The sequence below is a fragment of the Candidozyma pseudohaemuli genome (genome assembly GCF_003013735.1).
Source record: "Candidozyma pseudohaemuli strain B12108 chromosome Unknown scaffold00001, whole genome shotgun sequence".
In the NCBI taxonomy this organism is placed as follows: Eukaryota; Fungi; Ascomycota; class Pichiomycetes; order Serinales; family Metschnikowiaceae; genus Candidozyma; species Candidozyma pseudohaemuli.
In genome coordinates this window covers 636,377-656,525 of record NW_020194435.1, presented here as the reverse complement: position 1 = coordinate 656,525, position 20,149 = coordinate 636,377, and the positions used below count along the sequence as shown (strand labels likewise).

General features: G+C 48.2%; 7 protein-coding genes across 7 annotated transcripts; 5 read left to right on the top strand and 2 right to left on the bottom strand.

Moving 5' to 3' along the window:
* Nucleotides 1-1,983: 1,983 nt before the first annotated feature.
* Nucleotides 1,984-4,083, top strand: ZCF8 (Zcf8p; the record flags this gene model as incomplete). Its single annotated transcript, XM_024855737.1, has 1 exon — nucleotides 1,984-4,083. One exon carries the CDS (start codon nucleotides 1,984-1,986, stop codon nucleotides 4,081-4,083), a length of 2,100 nt encoding a protein of 699 aa, XP_024715336.1.
* A 1,171-nt stretch (nucleotides 4,084-5,254) lies between these two features.
* On the top strand, nucleotides 5,255-6,697 carry C7M61_000284 (ubiquitin-protein ligase; the record flags this gene model as incomplete). Its single annotated transcript, XM_024855736.1, has 1 exon — nucleotides 5,255-6,697. The coding sequence occupies one exon, from the start codon at nucleotides 5,255-5,257 to the stop codon at nucleotides 6,695-6,697; it is 1,443 nt and encodes a 480-aa protein (XP_024715335.1).
* A 48-nt stretch (nucleotides 6,698-6,745) lies between these two features.
* C7M61_000283 (tRNA methyltransferase) lies at nucleotides 6,746-7,528 on the bottom strand (the record flags this gene model as incomplete). Its single annotated transcript, XM_024855735.1, has 1 exon — nucleotides 6,746-7,528. The coding sequence occupies one exon, from the start codon at nucleotides 7,526-7,528 to the stop codon at nucleotides 6,746-6,748; it is 783 nt and encodes a 260-aa protein (XP_024715334.1).
* Nucleotides 7,529-7,613: 85 nt separating this feature from the next.
* CSC25 (Ras family guanine nucleotide exchange factor) lies at nucleotides 7,614-14,749 on the bottom strand (the record flags this gene model as incomplete). Its single annotated transcript, XM_024855734.1, has 2 exons — nucleotides 7,614-10,518; nucleotides 10,776-14,749. The coding sequence occupies 2 exons, from the start codon at nucleotides 14,747-14,749 to the stop codon at nucleotides 7,614-7,616; spliced, it is 6,879 nt and encodes a 2,292-aa protein (XP_024715333.1).
* A 1,531-nt stretch (nucleotides 14,750-16,280) lies between these two features.
* On the top strand, nucleotides 16,281-17,276 carry C7M61_000281 (type I glyceraldehyde-3-phosphate dehydrogenase; the record flags this gene model as incomplete). Its single annotated transcript, XM_024855733.1, has 1 exon — nucleotides 16,281-17,276. The coding sequence occupies one exon, from the start codon at nucleotides 16,281-16,283 to the stop codon at nucleotides 17,274-17,276; it is 996 nt and encodes a 331-aa protein (XP_024715332.1).
* Nucleotides 17,277-17,625: 349 nt separating this feature from the next.
* Nucleotides 17,626-18,603, top strand: PEP8 (retromer subunit; the record flags this gene model as incomplete). Its single annotated transcript, XM_024855732.1, has 1 exon — nucleotides 17,626-18,603. One exon carries the CDS (start codon nucleotides 17,626-17,628, stop codon nucleotides 18,601-18,603), a length of 978 nt encoding a protein of 325 aa, XP_024715331.1.
* Nucleotides 18,604-18,932: 329 nt separating this feature from the next.
* On the top strand, nucleotides 18,933-20,129 carry C7M61_000279 (uncharacterized protein; the record flags this gene model as incomplete). The annotated part of the gene is made up of 1 exon (XM_024855731.1): nucleotides 18,933-20,129. One exon carries the CDS (start codon nucleotides 18,933-18,935, stop codon nucleotides 20,127-20,129), a length of 1,197 nt encoding a protein of 398 aa, XP_024715330.1.
* Between the last annotated feature and the right edge of the window lie 20 nt (nucleotides 20,130-20,149).

Genomic DNA, 20,149 nt, shown 5'->3' with positions numbered 1-20,149 from the left:
GAGTTAATAAGGGTGGGAAAGTGGAGGTTTTATAGAAAAAGTGTAGTGGCAAGTTGTGGGGCATGGTTTGTAGCGAAATGCCCTGGGTACACTCTGGGGCGAAGTGTCAATGTGGTGGGGCAAGGTGTCAAGGTGGGTCGCACGCTCTGCGGTAAAGCGGATCATTTTGTATCGACGAATGGCCGTAGGCGACAGTAAGCACGGCGGGTGTGTGCCTGCTGTGTCGAAGCAGCGGTTAGGTGCCTGGAAGAGTCTATTCTATGTGTTTCAGGGCACCGCTGTATTTACACAAAAGTGGCAGATCTGCCGCCAGAGTGAGAAGTGAGCAGCACCCCACCAAAACGGTGCCCCAGAAGATCAGGGTTAGGCGAGCAGCAGGGTCCCGCTGCGGGCAGCTTAGCGAGACGCAGAGAAAAGCCCTGGCGCGCAGCAACAGGTTGTTCCAGTCCGTCCAGCGATCTGGGGCCGGTGGTAGGTGACGTAGAGGCCGTGAAGCTACGAGGCAACGAGGCACTGGGGCAACGAGGCGACTACCAGGCAGTCAGTACCGCCACCCACCCACCCACGACTATCAAGTCACAAAGAACAATTATGAATACCAGGCCCCTGACAGTTTGTGCCACTTCAGAGCCCTGGGCACCCAGCGCTTCCAACCGTTTGTCGATGTTTTCGACAAGTGGAGGAGTTTGTCCAAGGTGTCGTCCAGAGGCTGGCTGACGGACATTGTGCGCGGAGGACAATGGGCCCACAACAATCAGGCCAGGCCAAAACAGGCAAACAGGCATTGGGTTCCAGTGCGGGTCGCCAGGGCCCCGGCGGGTATATGCGTCGGCGGCAGCGACAAGAAACCTGGGGCCGCAAGGCCACACTTGATTGCAGCGGCGGCGGTGAAAGAGTGGGCTGCAGCGGCGACTCCACAGGAAGTTACGCAGCCGCCTGGCATCCTCACTTTTTTTTTTTTGTTTTTTTGTTTTTTTCGTTGCCCTCCCACCAATTCCCCCAGCCACTGCCACCAGCGTTTGCCCCGGAGCCATGGTCCGACCGGCACGCACCGCCTCCCTTCAAAGGACTCCCTTTGTTCACCGCTTCCATGACGGGCTGCACACCTCTATTTCCCGTCCGCACGGCAACTGAAGTTTTGCAAAAACCACCCGGATCGTAGAAATCACTCACGTAGGCCGGCCTCTGGCTGGGGGGCCTCAGCAACGTTCTGCGCCCTAGTAGCGCCGCGCATGCCTCGCCTGGTCGCCTGTTCCTGGGGTATATAGCTGGCTGCTGGCGCCAACGGCGCCTCACCGCACTGCCGGCCTATTACCTGACCTTCGCTGCCGGCAAAAGGCATGTTCCTCTGACCGCGGCCCTCCAACCCCAGCAGCACCTGCTCTTTCTTTCTGGGCTTTTCGATCCACAACCACGAAACGCCATCTTGCCCTGACAAGCCGTGCCTTTCCTTCTGGCGCTTGCCGTCCACGTCCACTCAAGTGTCAGGTAAACAAACAGACTTGTGATTCCAACGGTCCGTCACCTTTGACCAAAAGATCTACGATCCAAGCGGCAATTGTACCTTGGCCCCTGTGCTTCCCCATTGCCATCCCTCACAGACAATTAGTGGCCTATCCATCCACCGATTACCGCCAACGTCGTATTCCCAGTGCTGCCTACCACAACACTCCTACACCCTCCCCTGGCCGCATCTCATCGACTCAAATTACCCGCTCTGCTTCCGGTCATTCCACAGAAGCCACGCAGATCAACAACACCCGCCGTTGGGCCTGATTTCTCCTCGCCACCGCTGTTCCTGAATTCGTGCCGCTGGCACCGCTGGAGCCAAGACATCGTCGGCGCAGTTCCTCGCAAACTGGGCCTCCCGCCGCACCAACCTTCCCCAACCTCAAACTCAAACTTCGAAAGCCCACCACATCAATCATGAAGCCTCGTCGCTCCCGCCGTACCTACTCCTGCGGCCCGTGCAAACGCTACAAAATGAAGTGCAATTTGGAGCTCCCGTGTCTGCTGTGTATCCGCACCCGCCGCGAGCACCAGTGTCGCGAGAACCCTCCCAACCCTCCGTCAGAGAAGGAACGAATTGTCCAGCAGGAGCGCCGCTCGCGTAACTCTCGTCGTAAAGACCGCCTCAGACATGAAGTAGAGTCCTCCGATGAGCTCCCCCACTCCCGCCTGGGCTTGTCCTCCCATGCTCCCAAACATGTCTTTGGCAACCCAATCCCCCTATTTGGCTCCCTCCAACACACTCCTCCATGGGCCCTGCTCATGGACCATCTGCCCCAACTGCTGCTTCTGCTGCCGCCAGACCACCTGCTGCCGTTTCTGCCCCATGCAACGGGCGTTCCAAATCTGCCCACTGGCCTTCCCCTGCCTGACCAAACTCCCCCTCGCAGCATCCACAACCTGGGCCCCATGATCCAGTATATTGCTCAATGCCAGGCAAAGACGGTGGATGTGCCCCCAGCGGCCTTCACGCGTTGGCAAAACCTTCAACCCCATGCTCCTCCACTTGCAGTGGCCTTCAATTGGGCACATCTGATTGAGAACCTGGGTTTCCACGAGCTCGTGGATTGGACTTCAGTCTACGCTGCAGCTCAGAAAATGCTCGATTCCTCGTTTCAAAAAACCGATAAGCACACTCTTCAATGTATGGCCCTTGCTGCAGCGTTTTTCGCAGCCGGTTGCCTCGCAGGCCCTAGAGTCTCCAGGAAAGCTGTGCTTCGCTGTAATGAATGGCTTACTTTGCTGAGTATGTTGGCGAAGGCCCTTGACCAGACGACCTGGGAGGACGCTCTTTTCACCATCGTCCATGTCATCCTGTTGAAGACAACGCTTATGGCCCTGGCCCAGTTTGAACGTGTTGCGAGAGAGTTTCGTAAGCTATTTGGGGCCATCGCTCATAACACTCTGTTTCTTCTGTTAGTTCATGAGCTCGAGTATCTGAAACTTCCGCCAGATAGAGCGGAAGAGTTTGCTATCCTTGCTCGCTGCTGGACTTACATTAAACTAGTTGAGACTGAGGCCCTGGTACTTCAAGCAGAGACACTGTTTCAGTACGAGCACGCAGAACTCAAAGACACGATTCAACCTGACAGGGATCTCGTGAAATGGCTCTACGGTATAGATCCTGAATCCCCGCCACTGACATTGCTGATTTACGACACTGGGCTTATCGCTTCCAGTTTGTTCTTCCGTCGTTTTGAAAATTGCAGATCCCCAAGGGAAATCTCGTATGCATATCTCACACTTTACAGTGAGTTTTGCGGCGGTAATCGCCTTGCTGCAGAATCATTGTTTACTGCTATGGAGAATAATGATATGATTCTGGCGGTTCGTTCCAACAAAAGCCTGCTTGGTGCCATACTTAAAGTTTCGTTTATATGCGTACGTTGGCTTCTGATCATCAGAGCAGAGCCAAACAAGTTTGTCACGCTTCGTTTTGCCCACTATGTCACCACCCTTATGCTGATGTTCAATCCACTTTTTGCAATCTTGGATACTGATATATCCTCCCAGACGCTTATGAGCTCGCTTCAAAACTGGGCTCAGCTCAATACCGTTTTTGACTTGTACAATATGTTGACATTACAGGCACTTTTTATTGCTGTTATGAAAAACTTTACCAAAGAAAGCACCACTCATTGGGGTCTTGATTTGCAGTGGCTCGTGGACACCATGAAGGCTTCTTATTCCAGGGGTCGCAAAATGCTTGACAATGTACAGCCATATGTGACCCTTCCACTTGCAAGCGCCCTACTTCTGGCCAGTGAGTCCTTAGTCAAGATGAACTGCCACGATAATCACACTGCTCAAAGCTTTTATGATCAAATAACAGACATCATAGACAGGTCAACTTGGAAGACGTGCGTCTATTCTTTATTTGGCTTGGAGCTGACGGCAGTCAACTACGTTGAGCAGCTTTGGCGCTTTGGTGAAGTCACCAAGTTTCATGGGCCAAGCCCCATGAAAATCACACAAACGTTGGTGTTAAATACTGCGTTCTTGAGGCAGTTCGAAACATCACTCAGAGGCTTTTGGTTCTCTCGCCACCACGTTGAAGAGTATTTGGACCTTTGACAGCCTCGAAGCAGATATGAAGGATATGATGTTCGTTTTGCGACTTATTGGACATGCCTCCACCATGTTAATAATATAAAAAGTCTCGCCGCTGGAGGCTAAGAGACAATGCACTCACAAAAACATTGCAGCTTGACAAGATCGTCCAAGTAGCTTCAGTGAGCAGCATATGCATATGACCACCGCCATAAATATAAGTCATTCTCCGGATAGAGATGGCGCCCTTAGGAATGTAATATACATGTGTGATCATTCAGGCTGATTTGCAGCCAAGAATGCAGTAAAACAGCCTAGAGACTAAAGCAGAATCAAATTTCTGATATGCAACTATCTTCAAATTTTCATTATTTGAAACAGTTGCTTTTTCTACCCCAGGATATTTATACGACCTGGCGTCAGAACTCATGCAGAGAAAGTTTCTTGCAGCACAGCTCATAGTTCCCATTTCGGACCATCAAACATAAAGATGCATATTCTTTGACGGAGTTTTATCCCTCTTGTCTTTTGAGTTTTTTTGCAACCTACGTTTCAACCCTCTTTTTTAATCCCTATTCATGGCAAACGGACTTAATGCTGTTGATCGCCTCTATGCGCGACAGAACGCAATGGAAGTCTCTCCTTCCTTAGTAGTCACCCATTAGTCATCATCAGATACCTTGAAGACCGGTACCAAAAGACTGAAGCTCTTCATTATACGGGTGATTCTTTTGATTTCCAAAAGAAAGCTATTTAGAAAAGACAGGCCATAGTGTGATCTGAAAGACCCTTGTCAGCTAACCTCATTTGCAGCCAGTGTGTATCGTATCGCAACAAGGTCCCCTTAAAAAAGAAGCCACCTTCAATGCCGCTAGAACCTTCTATATGCCAAATAAAGCAATTTTACAATCTCCTTTATCAAAATCCAAAAGTAGAAGCCACACGAAGGAACCTAACAGACGAGGACAACAGTCACATGACCGGTATAAGAAAACCACCACTACGTCAGAGGCGCTCCCAACGGTCCGTGCCTGACTCTTCCTATTTTAGGTCGGTTTTTCGAATAATAAGCCACAAAAGCTCAACTTTATTTATTATAATTCCTTTTCAACACATACTCTTTCCAGAGTTTCCATTTTATCCCTCTGACTAAGCAAGAGTCGGCTTCACCCTTCAATTTGATCCCCAATCGACCATGAGTCAGCAACCGTCTGAGGACGATAGGCCACTGAACCCCTCTAATCCTACGGATCCAGCATCAAATGATGACCAGAATCGAGATAGAGGGTCTGAAAGTCAGCCAGAACCAAACTACAACTTGTTCGACTACTTGCTTGATACAGCACTAGGACGGTCTCAGGATCAACCTGGCCACAGTGCAACCCCTACCAACTCGACCAACGCAAGTACAACACCAACAGTAACGCTAGACCATGGTCCAGCTGCTGACGCCACGGGAGCTGCATCAGGCACTGAGGCTCAAACCGGTCCACAGCTGTCTGAACCACAATCTGGCCTGAGTGGACCTGCGTTGGGTTACCATCCGTTGGGCATAGTCGGAACAGATCTTTCTGGCTCCATAATTATCACCGTGAATTACATGTTTCTAGATGGGACGGAAGGAGACGGTCCTGGTAGAACTGGCTCTTTGGTGGTGACCTTGCCTAATACAGCTGCTAACAGGGAACCTAGAGCCATCCAGCTGTTCATCTCCTTAGCTACTCGTATGGCATACCTGGTTTTAGTATCAAGCACACAAAGAAAGAAGGGAATTCACCCTGATACCTTTCAAAAGTTTCCAGTTAAGTCTCTTCCAGGGCTTACGGAACAAACTTGCGCTATCTGCTTTGAACAGTATGAGCAGCTCCCACCACCTATAGACGACTGTGTCACAAAGAAGCGTAAGATGAACCTGAGGGAGCCCACACCCACTGCATCCACCTCCAGCGAACGTGAGGAAAAGGCAACTCTAGAAACTTGCGACATTGAATGGAAACATGTACCAGTTGAACTTCCGTGTGGTCACGTCTTTGGCCAGTCATGCTTGGCTCATTGGCTAAATGAGAACCGCAACTGTCCCTTGTGTCGTAACAACATCCCTGACGAAGTTGGGGATAGAAATGACTTACCGCCTGTTACTTACTTGCGCTTTGGGGGACCTGGTGCTGGCGGTATGCATCTTTACGATGACAGACAACCTTCTACTGGTGAGGATTCGGCGCCACAGCCCGAATCTCGTCAGGATCAATCCGAGGAGCAAGCACCAAACCCGCCACAAGACACGCAGAACCCAGGTCTACTTCGAAGGGCAACCTCTGTCATTTTCCATCCTCATAGACATGTCAGATCGACAGACAGAGCGGGGCTGCCTTCATTGGGACGTCGCCGTAACTCTCCAGTTTCGCCAATGATTACCCAAATTCTCAACTTGTTCAGCAGAAATAGAAGAAGGGAACAAGAAAGAAGAGATTCCGGTGAGGCCGAGAGAGGCGCGTCATCCATATTTGCATCGGGAGTTTCAAGCAGGCGGACTGCTGATGGTGTAGAAACTACCACCACAGAGCATGGCCTGGAGGATTCTACTGAGTCTAACCAGGGCCTGTCTCGTGATACCCCACAGGAGGAGGAGGAGCATTAGAGCTCATTATTGAGCATTTTTATGTAGCGTAGATGTACATTAACTAGTCTATTGATTTTGAAGTTCTTTTTCACGTCTCTTTTTCTCCTTCTCTTCTCTTACCGACTCTCTTCTAGCCATACCTTCTTTCATTTTACGCAAGCGACGCTCTTCTTTTGATTCCACAACTTGCACTTTTTGTGGCTTTCCCATCAGTTCGATAGCCCTCGTGAGACTTTCCATCTTTCTGAAGTTTTCAGTGAACCTGTCAAGAGAAAGTTTCGTAATAAGCTCAAGATAAGACTTCGCAACAATGGAAACCAACTTCTCATCATGAAGGTAGCCAATTGGCGTATCTAGCTTGATTGAGATTCTGATACCCACGATGTTGTTGGACCCAATGCCCGATTCCCTGAAACCACATCCCATAGCCGTGGAATATAGTAGATTGGCAGTATCCAAATCACGACACTTAACATGCAAAATGAGGGGCTCAAACTTGAAGAGAATGAATCGTTGGGAATCTTCAGTTGGTCTGGGCTCTTCATATACAAAGTCAACCTGATCATACCAATTCGGTAGTTCCTCAGGATGATGCGTTACAAAGAGCCAACGACCCTCGTTGCCCTTGGCGCCAATCTGAGTATCAGCTTTCTTCATACCCTCGAGGAATACAGAGACCCTTCCTGAGCACAGGGACGTTGTGACCATGTCAGGATGAGCATTGATCACATTGATGATGGGGAGGCAGAGTGAGTCAATCGTGCCCTTAGGAGAGGAATCTGGTACTTCCAGAGAAGTGAGGCCTATCAGCTCAAGAATAAAAGCTTTTTTCTGATCAAAGGCACTCATGTCACCAGATAACTAAGAAGGCTTCTCCGGTCTTGGAGATCGAGCGATGGAGCCTCTATGCACACCATTTTTGCAGCCAACCGGATTATTTCAATGCGTTCATGAGTTTTGCTTCATCAGAATCATCGAGTTGGAAAAGTGTCTTCACCACTGGCAAAAGCTGCTCACGCTGGTCCTTGTGTTCGAAGAAGCCGAAAAGAACATTCTTGAGGTAAGCAGTGTTCGTATCCTTATCTGGAGTAGACTTAGCGGCAGGCAGTTCGGAAGAGCTTCTGGTGGATTCGGGAGGAGTAGCTTTTGTACTTTGCATTTGGCGGTACTGCTGTGTGACGTGCTTGTAATTTTGCAGGAGACGTTCAACCTTGAGAGAAGATTCCTCGTTCAACTTCTTGAGCGTGCGATTCATGTTTTCGTACTCTTTGACCTTGGCACTGGAAGACTGAAGGGAGCTTCGTAACTCCTCGATTGTGTTTTCCAAATCCTTCGTCTTCTTTGCTGCCTCTGGAGGGATTGCACTCTCATTGAGTAAAGGCTCGTACTTCTTCTTAAGGCCCTCAATCTGGCTTGTCAACTCCTTGATTTTGTTGGCGGACTCCGACAATGACGACTTCAACTCATCGATTTCACGCTGTCTTTGTTTGAGCACACCCTGGAGAGAGGACTCAAGCTCCGACTTCTCGTTATTGATGGATCTAATATCGTTCTTGAGATTAGCACACTCAATGTTATTGCGTTCTTCAGCCTCGAGGAGAAGCTTTCTTATGGTAGATGACTCACGAGTTCTCTCTTGTAACATCAGTTTGGCCTCAGAAAGCTCATCCTCCAAGGTGTCAATTCTGTTTTGAGCCTCCTTGGATTTCATACTAAGCTCTTCATATTGCTGCTTGTATGACTGAACTTCATCGGATGAGTTGGCCTTTGTCTTCACCATCGTGTCGAACTTTGTTTTTAGCTCGTCAAGTTCGCTGACTACTTCATGTCTGCTAACTTGAAGTTTGGAAAGTTCTGCGTTTAGGGAGCTGATGCGTTGGTTCGTGACCTCCTGCTTGTTGATAAGATCCGACTTTTCTTGAACAAGCGACTTGTTGCTACCTTGCAAACTAGAATTAGAGTTTTCGAGCTGGGAAATTGTTGCTTTCAACGTGTCTCTCTCTTTTGCTCTCTTTTCTGACTCTTCTCTGAACTCCTTGATAAGCTCATCCTTATGCGACACAGACGACTGCAATGACGCAATCTCAAGCTTCAACGATGAATCGACGCTTTTAGCCTTAGCGAGCTCATCGATACGCTGATTCAATTTGGCCTTCTCCTGGTTTAAGCTCTCTATTTCTTTCTTGGATTTCTCGAGATCTTTGTTAGCTCTTGAGACTTGTCCCTTCAAATCCTTAATTATGCCAGACGCCTTCTCGGAGCTTGATTTGAGTGCTTCGATCTCTTCTTTTGATGACTGCTGCAGGCTCTCAATAGCTTCTTGCCTTATCTTTTCAACTTGCTCAGCATGCTCGGCCTTCAACTTTTCAGATTTCTCTTCTGACTCACGTCTGATTTTCTCAAGTTCCTTCGACGATTCTTCCACTTGCCTCTCGAGCTGATTGTACTTCTCATGTTCTTCTTTCGAGGGCGAATCCAGCTTTAATTGCTTAATCTCATCTTTTGCGGCGACCAAGTCATTGCCTGTTTCTCTTAACATATCGTTCAACGACTCAATCTCCTCTTTCTTTGACTCGACCATCTTCTTTGATTCTCTGAGTTCTGATGCGAGTGACTCTTTCTCTGCAACGAGATCATCATACTTCTGAGTGAGCTCCTCAAACTTTGCCTTGAACTCAGAAGCACCACTATTTGCGTCAGGTGTCTCTGGTTCTGGTGCTGGAGAAGCGGACTGTGCCTTGGCCTTCTTATTCTTCTTCTTTTTATTTCCAGTAGAGCGGGGCTGAGATTGCGTCTCTGGTTCTGCTTTGGACGCTTGAACCGATTTAGCTTGAGCCTCATCTCTTTCCTTCTGAATCTCCTCAATTTGCTTTTCCGTGTCTGCGATCTTGCTCTCCAAATCGGAAACTCTCGCTTGAAGGGTACTCTTTTCTCCTTCCAATGATTTGTAATTGCTCTGAAGAGTATCCTTTTCATGTTTAATTGACTCGAGTTCCTTAGTCAATGTCTCATGCTTAAGCTGCAGATCTTTCAATTGTCCAGATATGCTATCACCATCGTTCTTTAACGAATCCAACTCCTTTTGCACCGAGCTCAACTCAGTGTTCGACTTTTCTAAATCCTTTGTGAGTCTTTCCTTTTCTTCCGTGGCATCCTCCAAGGTAGTTTGAGCTGACCCAAGTTGTTCCTTGAGTGCATCGATAGACTTCTGAAGCTCAGCGTTCCCTTCCGATGCCTGTGGAGTAGCCTCACGAGTTGCATTCAGGAGATCCAGCCTGAGAGAATCAACCTCTGATGATAAACTGTCCTTAACTTTCAGGGCCTTGTCAAGCGCTTCCTCTGTGTATCTCACAGTCTTGTCAGCATCAGCTAGGCGTCTTGTCAATTGAGTCACCTCTGCCGTCTTCTTCCTAAGCTCCTGCTCCGTTATACCGGTCTTATCGTGTATGCTTTTCAAGTACTCCACAAGCTCTCCGGCGTCTGCGATCAGGGAAACTGGGGTGAACTCCTTGAGCACCTTCTCAAACGCCAGAACCAATTCACCCTTACGCTTTTCAGTTTTATAAGCATCAAGCAAGACAGGATATTTCTCTTCATATTTGACGAACTTCTTTAGTTTGGCCCTAACAAGCTGAGGTAACTGCTCCATGTCTATGTCTTTCAAAGGTCCTGAGGTTGCAATTGGGGGAGCTGTCTGTGCTGCTGTATCTTCGGATTGACCTTCTTGAGCCAATTGGGTTTGACTGCCATTTTTGGATTCGTTGTCGTCTTCTGGTTGTAGAAGGTCTTGGGAGTCTGGGGTCTTCGTGTTCAAGATATTGGATCCATTCTTGAGCTGTCTTATATTGTCTATACTTTTACGAGGTGGTTCTCCTTGTTGTATTTCATTAAATGATTTTGCCACATCCTCTGAAAAGGACTTGAGTTTATTGAACATGCTCGATGGCGAATGGCCTGGACACCAGTGTTACTTACTAGATCGTTCCGGCCGACGTAAACCACTACCGATTCTGTCCTGCAGGGTAGTGGTCTAAAGACGAGCGCAGACCGCAGACCGGAAGCGGTATTCTGCATTCATGGCTGCGAAATATTTTACTTAAGGCCCCAAATGTTCACATTGACCGCCAGCCGAGGCTGCTGACTTTCGTCTTTTCCGGTTTTCTTCTTCGAAACTTTCCGGTCGATCACCTCACGTGGCTCAAGGTTCAAGGACAATTGATATTGTTCCTCGATGGAAGGACACTTGTCGAACCATAGATCGAGATACTTCTGAATCTCACCAACGCTTTGGAAATTGTAAGCAATCTTCTGGAATCTGTCAATTCCCTCAACAATCTCAACCGTCTTTGCTCTTTTCGCAAAATTGATCATACGAGTACGATTCAACAAGTGTTGTGGGTTTCCGTGGTAAATGAAGGTGAGATCACTCAAGTACACTCCGAAGAACGGAACACATGGCTCAGACCCAATGAACTTGAGAACATCTCTATACTCATTGAAATTTCTCGTCGAGTTCATAAGTCGGTTCATGTTATGAAGCTGGGTCAAGATGTCACGAGAAACAAACGCCCATGTCTTTTTAAGACGATGAATGGGTGATGAGTAGAGGGCCGAGATGATAGCTGTCATCGACGAGAAGTTGTTATATTGGCGACACTTCTCTGCAACTTGAACAAAGTAGCGGATTGACCTGACTCTTTTCTTTGCGTCTTCCTTCCTCAAGATCATGTACGCCACAAAATTTGTCAACTGGTTTGATGCTTTGATGAAGTTTGTAATAGGCTCTATGCTTTCCTGTAGACCTGACTTCTTGCCCCAAACCTTGTTGATACAAGCAAGTTTATTGATCTGGCAGAACAACAGGAACTCTCGGATAGTAATTTGTCTGGCAAACTCAATGTAGTCGATATCTTGAAGCTTCAATTTTTTGATAGAGAATCCTTTGAGAATGGGAGCTGGAGGCTTCCCAAGAACCACGGCGGACTCGTGCCTCTTGGTGGTTGGCTCCCCGCGGAGGATCTTTTCAATACCCTCAGAAATCTTTTCAGAGACCGGAAAGCGCTTCACAGTGGGCAACTGGGCGAATGCCAACCAACGTTGCAACACTGTAATGCTGTAAAAGGAGTCACACCAGTGGACGTCAATAAGTAATTTCATGATGTCCAAGACCTTTGCGCGTACTTTGCTCTGCTTCAACGATTTCCATGACAAGTATTCTTCATAGCTTAACCCTTCAGGAGCATCCATATTGAATCTGTTGATAAGAGTCTGAATGAATTCACCGATAGACATCATTGTGGCAAACGTTATCAAGAATACAGAGATGAAGCCGCTGTCAAGAGACCCATGTCTGGTTAAGTGAGCGACAAGAGCTTCTTTTGTTCCTCCCTTGATATTACCCTTGATATCAAGTAACAAGTCACCTTCTTCATCGCCTTCCAAATACCATGGCGTGTCTTCGTCGCCTTTTTTGCTGCTGTAATACTGTGCACCGCTATCCTCGTTCTTCTCGCTGGCAGCGGTGTTGTTTCTCTCAATCACAAGTAGCTGGACGTTGAAGTCATCATGCATAACTCTTGTGGCGTAGTTCAAGATTGTCTCACGTTCTTCGACTAGCTGTTGCACAAGCGCTGTGATATGCTCACAGAAGTCGATTCCTTCTAGAAGCAAATCGGACACCACTTCATCCTTGTCAAGGGTAATTGCGTCTGGAGCCTTCATTTTGTTCTGCTGCATTAAAATGTTGCTCAAAACCATGGCAGATCTCTCAAGTGGATCTTTTATAGTCTCTCTATTGTAAAGGATTGGGTCATCCTCTTTCATAGCCGTGAAGACATCAGGGTCATCCAAGGTCAATGATTGCGAATACATGATAACCTTTGACACCAAAGTGTGAAAGAACTGCTTAGCCTTGAAATACTCAAGGACAACGGGATAGTCGAATGTAAGGTTTCCAGTGGTGTTATCATCAGTTTGATCCCCGTACTTAAGTTCCTCATTACTTCCCAAGCTATCACCAGAGGAAGACCTTTTGATGAGACAAAAGACTGTGAAATCAAAGGATTCTAGCAAATCAAGCATGGAGCTGGCATGATGCAAGTACTTGTAGATGAAACGCAATATCTGCTCATTACGCCCGTTACGGAGCTGCTCGTTGTAGTACTTCTCTTGGTTGTCTGGTCCCAAGTAGTTCAATGTTTCCGAACTAATCTTGACAATCTCAGTAGCAGACAGTTTGACCCGTTCGTATCCTGCATTGTCGATGATCACTTTGAGATGATATCTGTTTTTCAAGTGTTCACCACTCAAGTTGAGATAAGGCTTGGTGTTTGTAAAGAACGGGTTGCACCAGTTTCCGCCATTGAATTCGTCAGCAAGAAAGCGAGGGTAGACTTGTGGAAGCACATTGAAGCGATCCTCTCCCTCGTCTTCTGAAGCATCAGAGCTATCATAATCCTTGATTGTCACTCTTTTGCCCTTACTAAGACGAAGGAAGATTTTGATGAGACCATTCATGTTGGATCTCACAGCGTCAACCTCATGGTCGATCTGCAGAAGGTAAGACTCAACGGAGTCATGGGAGGCCAGATCATCAGTCAGACCTCTAGTGTTGGGGCCTGTAATAGAAGAGCTTATGGACTCTGATGGCAGCACTGTAGATGCTTGTGGGGTAGGACCTGTGGATCGGTTGAGGCTGCGGATATCTAAACTGAAGAGCTCTGCATTTGATGCAGCGACAGAATAGTGCATGACGCTGAGATGTAGTAGGCCATTGATGTATAATTGGGAAAAGCCATTTGTAATACGCTTGAGCTTTCTTCTGATGGAGCCTTCATATTTGGAGTCAGCGAAGTCATGGTGAACTAGTCTTGCCCCGGCCAAGACGATCGAAACCACCTTGGTAAGCTGTGAGAGGTGCATGGAGAATAGTTGCTTGTTGGAATCCTTCAATGCCTTGTGGGTCAAATCGAGAAGATAGTTAAAATGGTCCTTGAGCTCTGTCCACTTGTTGATATCATCAAATGAGTTGTAAAACAACCCGCTGGTGGCAAAGAATGGTTGCAGGAAGTGATGATACGATGACACAGAGCTCGTGGTGGACATTGAAGATGCATTGGAATCTCTCTTCATATCGAATCCCTTCACACTAGAATTCGACCGGCCGTGGGGATCATCCTCCGCCTTGTCGTCTCTCACCACATTCACCGGTGTGATGTTATCAAGCGCTTCGCGTGTTGGAAGCAGCAAGTTGCCTCCATTGAAGTCAACTTGGGGCATAAGCGGCACCAACGGTAGCGTTTCGCAATACACCTCCAACTGCTCAGAATAGAAGGCAACGTCACCCGTAGTGGTACCACGTGCGGTCCACACAAGGTTCTTGCCTTCAGTCTGTTTAACCTCGAGAGTCAAACGCTCGGCCTCCTCCACGGGTATGAACTTGATGGGGGTATCCTGGGCAACAGGCATATCCTCCGAATGAGACGATAACGTGGAGGCGAAGGAGGGCTGATGGGCAGCTGGTGCCGGAGATGCACCCTCGGTGGCTTCTGAAGAAGGTGAAGGAGTATGGTTTGAAAGCGCCGGGTTCGACCGCAGTCTCTGGTCCGATATGCTGGTTTCCAGACTGGCAAAAGACACCACGGAATTCTTACGTGTGTTGCTTGCCGGGCTGTTCTTGCCCAGGTCCACGAGCGACCGTTGCAAAAGGCTTGTAAAGGACGGTATTAGCACGTTGGCGGCTGTGTTGGCAGCCGTTATGGAGTCGATTTCCTTATTCAGCTTTAGTTTATTCAACACCGGCTGAACATAATTCACCAGTCGAACGTAGTTATGCGGGAACCAGCCTCGCAGCATCTCACCGTCGGCAATTAACACGCCGTCCCACCAGCCGCTGTCACTCTTAGCTAGAACATAAACGGTGTCTCCGAGGTCCAAGGGAAGGTGGGATGGCTGGGTGCCAGGAAAGTCGTACAATGCTATCACTGTGTCTTTGCACTTGAGCGTCTGCTGGATTGTCTGTGTCGCATCATGGGGCGACACGACGTCCGGAGGGATTTCCTCGTACGACATGGCTTGCAACTCTTTCTCCCGATAGTGGTAGTTGGTTAGTCCCGGAGTGAAAACTGTGCAGGTGCAGTCCTATGCCCCAGAGACAAGCGTTGTGAGAGGGTGAAGCAGGTCAAGGCGACGCAGGATTTAACTGAGAATTAGGTCTCTTAAATGGACAGGTAAAAAAATGGCCCTGAATGTATTTTTGGGTTCCTGGGGTCTAGTCGTGGTGGTCGCATTGAGAGGTTAGGCTTTGGCAAAGCGGGAGACACGTTGCTTGGCCGGTGACGGGGAAGTTGTAAATTCGCCAATTCATACATTTGTCAAAACTACTGTCTTGTTGATCTGTACAAAATTCTATGGGGCTATTTTTGAAATGCTCATCTCGGGATGCTGTAGATGCAGCCCGGGTCGGCGCTCGGTACTAGCACCGAAGTCTCCACGCACACTGGCAAAAATATGGATTTGATTAAACGGGAGTTTTTGTGACGATGGTAGAAATCTAGTTTTAATCAATTGAGGCCGCTGGGATCGATTCTCAGGTTTTGTGGTGGAGATGGATCTGGCCAAGATCTTTCTTGCATACCCAGCCGCTCGGAGGTACATTCTTGGTGGTACAGTCTCGGGGTCTCCGACTGGCCAATTGGTTGTGAATAAGAGGAGGTTTATGTTTTTGAGGTTGTGGTTATCGAAGAAAGATGATTTTCTGCTTTCCGAGGTGGATTTTCCAAAGTGGCTAATATCGTTACTCTACAAGCCACATGGACTCAAGCCACTAGGCAAAGCACCAGCCCTGAGGTGGAGCACATAAAATCTGATTCTTGAGTAACTAAAGCAATTGAGCTTTGAGGATTCAGAGGAGGCACTTATGTCCTCGTCTGGCGCTACACGTTGATATCAGGAGAGATCCGAACCCACACCCACCGGAGAACCCAGAAGTGGATCTCCCCACCAAAGCGCATATCTCCCTGGAAACGGCCCCGGACCACGTTATCGCATCAAGACCCTGGAGGTGGCCAAGCGCTGTTTCATCTGAAGCAAGTGGCTCCCATTCAAACGGCGAGAGTGATCTGCGCTGCATTGGTGAAAAATGTGGAAAAATCACAACCAATGTGCCCCCTCCACCTCCCGGCACTTCTAATCGCCTATCCAATAAAAAAAGCTTTCAACGTCCTCAGTCCACATCAGTTTCAACCTAAGCGCATGACCCGCTCCGAGATCAGCTGTGGGATAGGCGAGTTGCACTAACGGAATCAACCACCTGATGCCAGACGCACTCGCACCCTCTAATGGCTGCAAAATCGACACTTACCCAGACAATTGCAGCAGCAAAATAAGCAGATTCTAGTCTGCCCTGCATTGACCCAAAATAACCTTCGCAGGCGCCCCGAAACCGAAGCTTAGCCCCTCGAGGGCGACATCACACCACCCTATTTCACACTGGGTGAGCCGCACCATCACCATACGCTTGAAGGGCCACCGCCAGGGTATAAATACCGTTCCCTTCAGACCCAATTGCTCCTCATCTTCATCCCTAATTTAATTACATAAAATGGTCACTATCGGTATTAACGGCTTCGGCAGAATCGGACGTCTCGTCTTGAGAATCGCCCTTGAGAGAAAGGACATCAAGGTTGTCGCTGTCAACGACCCTTTCATTGCTGCTGACTACGCCGCCTACATGTTCAAGTACGACTCCACCCACGGTCAGTACAAGGCTGAGGTTTCCAGCGAAGGCAGCAACTTGATCATCGGCGGCCAAAAGATCAAGGTCTACGGTGAGAAGGACCCAGCCCAGATCCCATGGGGTGCTGACGGTGTCGACTTGGTTGTGGACTCCACCGGTGTTTTCACCAAGCTCGAGGGTGCCCAGAAGCACATTGACGCTGGTGCCAAGAAGGTCGTGATCACCGCTCCTTCTGCTGACGCTCCAATGTTCGTTGTCGGTGTCAACGAGAACGAGTACGCTGGCCAGCTGATCATCTCCAACGCTTCTTGTACCACCAACTGTTTGGCTCCATTGGCCAAGGTCATTGACGACAACTTCGGCATTGAGGAGGCCTTGATGACCACTGTCCACTCCATCACTGCTACCCAGAAGACCGTGGATGGTCCTTCCCACAAGGACTGGAGAGGCGGTAGAACTGCTTCTGGCAACATCATTCCATCTTCCACCGGTGCTGCCAAGGCCGTCGGTAAGGTTATTCCTCACTTGAACGGTAAGTTGACCGGTATGGCTTTGAGAGTTCCTACTGTGGATGTCTCTGTTGTCGACTTGACCGCCAAGTTGAAGAAGGACGTCACCTACGAGGAGGTTTGTGCTGCTGTGAAGAAGGCTTCTGAGGGTAAGTTGAACGGTGTTTTGGGCTACACCGAGGACGCCGTTGTGTCTTCCGACTTCCTTTCTTCCAAGTACTCTTCCGTCTTTGACGCCAAGGCTGGTATCTTGTTGTCTCCTAAGTTCGTCAAGTTGATTGCTTGGTACGACAACGAGTACGGTTACTCCACCAGAGTCGTTGACTTGGTTGAGTACGTCGCCAAGAACTAGATATAGTAATGCACCGCCGCTCTGGCTTGATGATAAATTGAGAGTAGACCATTACTGTAAATTGAGTTGAAAACTATAACCCTCTGGTTTGAATGTCGATCCATCCTATGCTAGATTGGCTGCGAAATATCATATCACAACCGGTTTCACTAAACCCACCAAAAGAGCAAGCAATCTGGAAGAAATAAACTTAAGGTTTCCGTAAATCCACTCTCAAAATTACACTCACCAAGCAATTGACCAAATTCTCAAAATATAAAACTCCCATTGGTTCGGTCTCTTGTAGCCTCCGGACCCCAGAGTGTACGTAGCTTATCTCACCACATTCTCACACACTCAACTCCACGCCATGTCACTCTTTTTCAAGGCGCCATTGGACATCGAAATCCGCCTAGATGATGAAAAATCCCGCAAGCATATCGAACTTAAATCCAAACAAGGCCGCATCGACCTGTTGCCGCTCTTCAGAGATGGCGAGTCGGTCAAAGGACAAGTGACCCTCAGAACTAGAGGTGGTAGAGATGTGGAGCACATCGGAGTTAAAGTCCAATTATTAGGTACCATAGAGTCTCCTTTGGATACCATCACGCTGTCCGAGTTTCTCAGTCTAGCCACAGAGCTTGCTGCCCCTGGCCACTTGAACCAATCGGATACCTACGGCTTTGCTTTCAAGAACGTGGAGAAGCAGTACGAGAGCTATAGAGGCAAGAATGTCAACTTGCGTTACTTTATACGTGTTGTTGTATCCCGCAAAAACAAAGCAGACATCACCAGGGAGAAGGACTTATGGGTGTTGCAGTACGACAATTCACTGAGCGAAGAGACGAATGGGAATGCCGAAAGGAAGGCCAGCACTGGCAGCGGCACTGGTGGAGAAGTCATGGCGAAAAGTGCCGCTAAGACGATAGCGTCATCGACAGTCAAAATGGATGTGGGCATTGAGCACTGTCTACACATTGAGTTTGAGTACAACAAGAGCCGATTTTCGCTCAAGGAAGTAATTGTGGGTCGGATCTTCTTCATGCTCGTGAGAATCAAAATTAAACATATGGAGATCTCTCTTGTCAAGCGAGAAATGGTGGGTTCGGCTCCGAACCAGGTGGTCGAGTCAGACACCACTGTGCGGTTCGAGATCATGGATGGTGCACCGGTCAAGGGTGAAAGCATTCCGATTAGATTGTTTTTGAATGGCTACGATCTCACGCCGACCTACAAGGATGTGAACAAGAAGTTCTCGTGCAGAACATACTTGCTGTTGGTGTTGATTGATGAGGAGGGCAGACGCTACTTCAAGCAGAGCGAAATCGTTCTCTACAGAGAAGAGTAAACACTGAGAAGAATAAGCTGTCTTCTGTGAGAAGTTTCCAATCCCATGGACTAAAAAGCAACCTGTGACTTTTTCCCCACGTTTCGCAGCCATTGGAGTAGCAATGGGTAGCATCGATCTTCACCATACCAATTTCGCAAATTCCCATTGATTGGCTCAAAATAGCACTCGAATTACCGGTTTCTGCTTACTATTTTCCCGCTGGTCCCGGTCTTCCGGGGCAATCTGTGCATTGACAGCCGTTTGTGGTTCCTGCATTCTCATATCAACATCTGCGCCATTGGAAGTCTGCTTTCAGCAAGATACAAACGCCAATCCACAATGCTGCAATGAGTACGGACCTCGCTATAGGATCCGACGACGATCATGTTCGACGTGAGAAGGTGAGCAACCAAACGGTGTCCCTCTCAACTGCTGGTATCAGAGCTGTCTTGTACCAACTTCAGTCGTTATATATGAGAACACCCATAAAACTCTTTCGTCCCTCCCGATTCGACTACATGGTCTATGTGAGGGAGTTGGCCAATAAACATGATGGCATAAACTCAAAGCCTTATAGATTCAGTACACATTCGACGCTTGGCATGCTACATAATGTTATCAAGAAGGAAGGCTGGAAGTTCATTCCCGACCAGGTACTTCCGCCTCTCATTGCCAATTCAGCAACAGGAATCATCTTATACGGCTCATACTTGACATCCCTAGACTACCTAGAGAAGGATAGGCCCAAGGGATCTAACAAGGACTACTACTATCCACCTACAGATACTTGGAAAGCAGGCTTCATAGCTGGAGCTGTTCAATCCCTTGCTGCAGCTCCTGTGGATGCCATTTTCACCAGACTGTCCATGGCAGAGATCATGAGCGGCAAACATCAGAACCTCTGGGTTTTCGGTTGGGAGAAACTCAAGGAAGTTGGATTCTTGGGAGTGTTCGCAGGATACGGTTTTTCACTCATCAAAGAAAGCTTGGGCTTTGCTTTTTACTTCTCAACCTTTGAGCTTGTCAAGACAAGAGGATACAGTTTGACGTACAGGGTCATTTCTTCCTTCCGTCGCTTCAAGCAGAAGGTGAGAGAGAAGTTATCCTTGTCGCTGAAGAACCAAGAAACGGATGCAGCACTCCTCCGATTTGAGCAAACCAGACTGACCAAAATTCTTAAATCCACATTCATTCTTCTAGCAGGGGCCTCGGCAGCTTTCTCTCTACTAGCTGTCCAGTACCCCATCTCAAAAGTACAGAAGATACATCTACACCGCTTAGAAGCGCTAGACATCTATTCAGCGACGATGCACAAAAAGCAACGTCATTTTTTCAAGATTTACTACAACTCCTATGTTGATACGTTTCAACACTGCATGGCCATCAAACGCAGAAAAAACCAGACTTGGTTCAAACTCGCGTACAAAGGTTTTGCTAGAAATGCGTTGACTACCATTCCTGCAACATCCGTTGGCTTACTTGTTTTCGAGATTATGCGTACTCGTCTTGCCGATAGTCTTGATGACATGAACGAGCGTTTCTGATTGGCCCCTTGTACATATCT